The following is a 7,277-nucleotide window of genomic DNA, read 5'->3' on the forward strand; positions in this document are numbered from 1 at the left end:
CCATAATAACTCTCAATATTCACATCAGCTTATATTTGGTTGCGTTATTCTCCCACTGCTTCCTGAGCATGGTTGATTGAACCAGGGATGGTTAGCTGATTCATTTGCGAAAAACTCCTTCCCAGAAGTTGCAGTTAGGGTTAGTTCGTCAGGCAAGAATATTGAAAAATTTTAATGTATTATTTTATGCCTAGAAATAATATTTGTATAACATATAATGTGAAGATTATGAATCATAGTAATAACTGGAACACCAGTGTACCTAGAATTCAGTGTAACTCCATGCTCCACCCCAGAGTTAACCATTTTCCTGAATGTTGTATTTAATGTTGCCTTTAAAAAAATAACATTTGCATGTCCATATGTTCATAGGATATAGAGTTTAGTCTTATATATTCGTAGATATTCAATATTTGTTGAATAAATGGGTACTTGGTGTCTTTCTCAGCCATTTCTCCTTCATGTGTCTTTCTCTGGATAGTGTTATACCAGGAAGCAGAAAGAAAACCTCTTTTTTAATAAACTTCTCAGTCCATTAAACGTACAATGTCCTATCACTTACTTAAGCCTTGGCACCTCCTTTGCTTTGCCCCCTCTTCCAACATATCTGCATGTCCTTCTTCCCAGTATGTGCAGCCTCTGATCACTGCTCTCCATCTCCAGTGTCACCCCCTACCTCAGCCACCCTGCGCTCTTGCCTGGAACGCTGCTTCCACAATCTATTACCTACAATCTATTTTCACATTGTGGCCAAATTGATGTCTTTTGAAACAAGCCACATCATGTCATTTCTCTGCTTGAAACATTTAAGTAGTTTCCCCATCCCAATTAGAACAAAACCCATCCTTACAATGGCCTGCAGTCCTCTATGTGCATTGACCTCTGTCTGAACTTGACTTGATCTCCTGTTCCTTGTCTGCACGCTCCTGACATTCTGTTCACCCTAGGGGCTTTGGTGCTTGCTATGCCTTTTAACCTCAATACGTTCCCCCGGGATCATTGCATGGCTGGATCCTTTAAAACAACAAGGTCCCCTCCACACAGAAGCGTTTTTCTGATCACCCCAACTGAAATAGTAGCTCTCTCCCTCTCACTCATCACATTCAGCCTGTTGTCCTGTTTATCAGCAGTCACCTTCCTCTCATAACGTGAGTTCCCTGAGGGCAGGAATCTTGACCCTGTTAGGGAAAAACTATTCTCACACTTATTAAAATGGTAAGGAGGACTTTTTGTTCACACCTATTGGAATAGGGGTACTGCAGTAGAGGTGAGAAATTGAGCTCAACTCCAAATACAACACGGACAGGTGGGAGATTCATAGCCCACAGAGTGATGGGCTCAGTGAATGAAAAATTACTAAGAGCAGACCTCAAGGTAGGTGGATTCTTGAAAAACTGACTTAATAGGATTCTTGCTAAAGGCGGGCCAAACACTTACACATCAGAGGTGGGGGATGAGGAACTTGATCTGATATCAAGAGTGGGGGATTCTTTCTAAACTGACTGAGCAGGATTCTGGACAAAACTGGGCTAAGCAGGCCAAAGACAGAACAGGACAGAGGACAAGGTTGAGGCTTAGTCGAAAAGAGGACTCAGAAGAGTCTGACTAAAGTTTGATCAAGGAGAGTCTTTGTCAACTTCTTGTTTTTGTACTTCTAAGTTGCACTATCCAATAGAAACAGGATCTAATATAATACTTATATAGTACATTTCTAAATATGATATAATTTCAAGACAAATATAAATATATTTTCCAGGAGCCATATTAAAAAAGTAAAAAGAAACAGGTGAAACTAATTTTAATAATATATTAAATATATCCAACATATTATCATTTGAATATATAATCAGTATAAAAATTATTAATGAGCTATTTTACATTTTTTGTACTAAATATTGAAAAATCTATGTTTCACACTCACAGCACATCTCAATTTAGACTAGTCTCATTTTGCTTATTCAGGAAGGAAAGGCTATTTCAAATAATAAGAGAATATCACATCTCAAATATACTTTTTCACTCATTCTTTTTCTGTAAATACTCCAACAAAACAGTGGAAGACCCATAGCTATGAGTTTTATCCTGAAAGGTATTTCTACAACTGTGAAGTGTTTTTTGCCAATCAGATGCTGTTTTCAATCCGTTAAGTCTTTTTTTCTTAAGATGTAAGACTACAGTTTTCACATAACCTCTGCAACAAGATTATTTTAAGTATCCAGTTTTCCTTCATTTCTTGAAATTCTTCATGGGCTTCTATATCAAGTAGTTAAAGCTGATGGCATTTGACCGTGTTTATTGACTACAAAATGTCAGTGCAGCGAGAGATGGATCCCTCAGCCAAGAGAAGTAAGACGTCTAGATACACTGTGCATTGTGTGGCTTCAGAATATTTCTTTTTTCCATTATTGTTCTTCCCTCATCCAACGTGTTAAATCAAGGATGAAGGAAGATTTTTTTTTTCTATTCACCACACAATCAGGATGTGTCTATCTAACTTTCTTTCTGTTTACACTGTGAAAACCTTCAACTGTAGAACTCCAGTGAAATCTATCATGGTCTTCCTGAGAGCTGTTATTTCTGAGTCTGAGCAACAAAATACCCACTGAAACACCCAAGAGTCCAGAAAATTCATGAACATATTTATCTGATACTTTGTCTTATATGGTTTCATTTAATATCTTTATAAATTCAGGTTTAAAAAAGTAGGAATTAGAGAACTAAAACATAATTTAAAACAGGAAAGAGACAACATTGTAGCTTCAGGCTGTGAGTGACAGGGAAAGAATATGTCTTTCATTTATTTTTCCCCCACAATTAGATTACTTGATAGAGACATAAAAATGTTTTTTATTTAATTCTTGAATTTTTTTTGGCAGGCTTTATAAAGGCCAAATCAATGCTAAATCAAAGGTATTTACAACATCCACAAATTTAATCCAAAGTGGATACTTAAAAGCTCATATAGATCTAAATGATGTTCTCCCAGATGGTGAATTAATGTAATTTTAGCAGGAAGCAAAGTTGCACAAATATGCAGTATTCAGGACTCACACTGGTTTAATGTATCTGTGCTCACCACAACGCAGATGTTGCTTATCATTTTAGTGCCAGTTGTCTCTCTTTCTATACTACAAACTGAAGAATGGGATTTGGGAGTTCAGTAAATTATGATTTATTTTGTGACTAATGACTTGTTAGAAATTCAAGCATTTCTGTGAATTGTGTATAGAAATCACATTGGTTGTATTCTTCGTACAGGGTTTGAAAGGTGACTTGGGTCCTCATGGTCCACCTGGCCCAAAAGGAGAAAAGGTATTGTATTCACCCAGAGAAGTGCCAGTTTTTCTTGAGGAAACCCTGAGAATGTATGCAGGGACTTTTCAGTGATACTATTAAACTGCCAAAAATTCATTTTGTTAAAATTAACCAAAGGCTGTTATGTTAAAAGCATCTGAAGAAAAGCCTTTTGGTTCATTTAATTAGTTTGAAGAGACTAAATGCACAACTGCTAGTTGACATTAATTTGTGTTTATAAGATTTCACTTTCTCTCTCTCACTTAACAGTATTAGCTATTCCATTGCCAAATTAGCAACTGTGCCTTGCATCAGGGAACTTTGTCAGTAGCACTGAACTGCTACCATAATGGTGAAGCAGGTGGCCTTTGGCGGGGAAGGAGGTTGACTTTCTAACTCAGTCTTAGTCTGAATGCTTCATTTCCTGCCACTTTTTCTCGCATGCCATTTTATAATGATATATTGGCAGTGACCTTGAAAAGAGATTTAGAAATACTAAAAGCAAGAGTCATTCAGAATAAGGTCATAGGATGATCCCAGTTTGTTGAGAACTGTATGTGTGGGTGTTTGACACTGTATTTTGTTCTCTATTCTCAGCACATTTGGGAATCCTTATCTGGCTTCAATATTTACCTCAATGTTAAAATTGATCTTACAAATTGGTCCTCAGTGACTGAGTTAAGCTATGTCAATGTTCCTTAACGACTATTGGCTATTTTTATTCAATTTTTCCAAAAAGTAATGATTACTCAATACTTTTGAGGTGACTATGTTAGATGAGAAAAGAAAAAGTCACAGAGATACTCTCAACATGAGAACACATCTCAGAGCTTCATGCCACAAAGTATAAGTTCTCCATAATGTCTACCTAAAAAGCCTTATAGCAATGATGCTTGATCTTAATGATTAAGAGTTCTTACTGAATAAATAGAGGTCCTGATACAATAAAGCATATAGGTGACATACAAATCAGAAAATAGTAAACTTCAGATGAGCCATTTTGTAAAGATTTTAAAGAGTTTCTCAATATATACACCTGGTAATTTGTATTCACATAGGTCAGCAAAGCAATTTTGGTATTTAAAAATACGTAAATATAGGCAAAACCTCTTAAAATTGATGGCAAGTGCAATATCAGTTTAGCAGAGCTTTATAAGAGGCAATGGGACTGCTTCTTGCAGCTGGAAGGCATGAAGTGGGGAGATCCACTTATTATTTCTGCTGATCCTCATACTAACTTTGTCAGAAAAAAATATCTGTCGTTGTGACACTTCCCAGCTGCTCCACTGGCAAGTAACCATATCTGAAGAGATATTCCTTCTAATTTTGGATTAGAAGACAAAAGAATAGAAAATTAGATTATTTTAGCTTTTCAAAACAAATTCTGCAGAAAGCATGGTGGTGCACAAGGTGATGTTTATATCATGAGAGCTAAAGCCCCAGGATATATTTTTCATTGTGCAGAGACTCCTATCAAGATGAAATTCTATTTTTTTCCTTCAAAATTTATCTACATATTGCTTCTATCCATTCAGAAAACTTATAAATAAAATGTGCAAGAAAAGATTATTAGTAACTGCAACTTTTATTTAATCTATTTTAGGGAGATACCGGACCTCCAGGACCACCAGCCTTAACTGTAAGTATTCTTGAAATCAGAATTCAAAATTAAAACACAGTATCCTGTTTGTTATTCACACTACATCATGACTAAACCAAAATTTAAGCCTAGGATATTTTGAGAACTGAAAGTGACCTTAGAGTAGATCTAGTCAAACCTTGAGATTTTAAAGATGGGGCATCTGCCCACATCGGTGAAATACTTAACCTGAGGTCATACCAGTAGTTACTAGAAAAGTCTGGAGGCAGTACCAATCCTGAACAATTTTCTCTACCCTCCATATGGTTCATAATTGTGCCCTTTGAATATTTGATTATACATTCTTAACATGACATTTAAAGTTAATGGAAGCAGAGCCTGCTCTACTTATTCTAAAAACTGTAAAAGAACAAAATAAAGTGTAATTGCCCAATGGGTAAAAAACAGCTACCTATTTAAACTGATTGTTACATTCCCCAAAACCTGTCCAAAACCATTGTTTTTTCCTATGTGATTCGCTTCTAAGATTTACAAATGATAAAATGGTGATATTTCCATGGCAGATTTATGAGAAAAGTTTCTAAGGTGCACATAATGGGATTGTTCTCAATTAAATGGTTCATCTTTTATTAAGCATTTAATCATAAATATATAATGACTTTATATATGGATATAATTTACTGTTATAGATTTTCTTCATAGGCCATTAAGGACTCTCATTTAACTTAAAGATTTGGTATAACAATGACTCTAAGCCTAATAGAAAAGAGGAAACTTTCTTAAATAAGATCATTTGTAGCCTGAGGTCTCTTGAATTTTATGTTGATATTACCTGATGACATAAATTGAGACTTTAAATCATCAGTTTTCAGACCTGTTCTGATTGGAGAAGGTCAGGTTTAAAAAGAAATCTTCTAGTGTCTGTGTTGAGCTCTTGGCTCAAAGACTCTGTGGCTTTGATAACATTTGTATTTGTCTTTGTACTTGGAAATGTCATTCTGAACAATATGTTAATAAGGTCTTATATAAATAATTTTTGCAATGCTTTCTTAAAGGACAAATATTTCTTCATAGATGAAAAATCTAAGGAATCAAACAGATGACTTAGGAATAACCAAATTCAATTTACAAGGGAATTCTGTGCTTGAAGCATTCATTTTCAAGATGGAAATAAAAACTATTTGAGAGGTGGTTTTAACTGCTTATTATTCAGCTTTTTTATACTTTGTGGAGTTTATTTTTAAAAGTATTTGGCAGTGATTTAGGCTTAAGCCTGCTTGTTTTATTTAAGTCACATGCTTTCTTTTGTTCAACTAAGTTACATGTTCACCCACTCCACTTAGTTACCTGATTTCCTAGTCATTTCTAACTTGTGTTTGAAGAACAAAATGTAGTCTATGTTTATCATTTCATCTGATAATGCAACTTTGGCCCCTTACCCAGAAAACTGTATTGGGATATATCTATTTCATGGATTTTTTTTTTTTTTTTTGAGAGCGGGGAGAGAGTGTGTGTGCATGAGTGGGGCGTGGAGTATGAGGGGTAGTGGAAGAGGTAGAGAGAGAATCTTAAGCAGGCTCCATGTCCAGAGTGGAACCCGACACCAGGCTTGATCTCATGAATTTAAGATCATGACCTGAGCCAAAATCAAGAGTCAGACACTTAACCAACTGAGCCACCCAGGTGGTCCTATTTTATGGATTTTTAATAACAGCTATTGTCTTCTGGTCAAATAGCACCCTATAGATGTCCCTGTACTATTTAGCTGGCAGGCACTGAGGGGGTACAAGTGAATTTTTACATAAAAATATAACAAGGCAAACCACTGTGAAATGAAATGTTTTATTTCATAAAGTTAAATATTAATATTATTTGGATATTACTAGTTATATGCTTGTCATTACTTTATTAATATAATCAACTATTAAAAAATGAGCAGAGACATGAATAGACATTTTTCCAAAGAAGACATACAGATGGCCAACAGACACATGAAAAGAAGCTCAACATCACTTATCATCAGGGAAATACAAATCAAAACCATAAGAAACCACACACCAGTCAGAATGGCTAAATTTAACAACACAGGAAACAACAATTGTTGGTGAAGATGTGGAGAAAGGGGAACCCTTTTACACTGTTGGTGGGAATGCAAACTCGTGCAGCCACTCTGGAGAATAGTATGGAGCTTTCTCAAGAAGTTAAAAATATAACTACCCTATGATCCAGCAATTGTAGTACTAGGTATTTACCCAAAGGATAGGATACAAAAATACTAATTCAAAAGGATACATGCACCCTGATGTTTATAGCAGCATTATCAACAATAACCAAATGATGGAAAGAGCCCAAATGTCCATCAACCGATGAATTAATAAAGAAG

General features: G+C 35.4%; 1 protein-coding gene across 1 annotated transcript in view; it reads left to right on the plus strand.

Annotated features, from left to right (window-relative positions):
* The window catches only part of COL19A1 (collagen type XIX alpha 1 chain), a 321,531-nt gene that overhangs the window by 144,643 nt on the left and 169,611 nt on the right, over window positions 1–7,277 (plus strand). Inside the window, exons 14-15 of the mRNA XM_073905265.1 lie at window positions 3,259–3,312; window positions 4,898–4,933. Coding sequence (XP_073761366.1) covers window positions 3,259–3,312; window positions 4,898–4,933 — 90 coding nt within the window. The remainder of the gene's footprint in view (window positions 1–3,258; window positions 3,313–4,897; window positions 4,934–7,277) is intronic.

This window comes from Callorhinus ursinus, unplaced genomic scaffold, assembly GCF_003265705.2.
Source record: "Callorhinus ursinus isolate GAN/ISIS: 27379988/994484 unplaced genomic scaffold, GSC_fseal_2.0 scaffold22, whole genome shotgun sequence".
NCBI classification, from domain to species: Eukaryota; Metazoa; Chordata; class Mammalia; order Carnivora; family Otariidae; genus Callorhinus; species Callorhinus ursinus.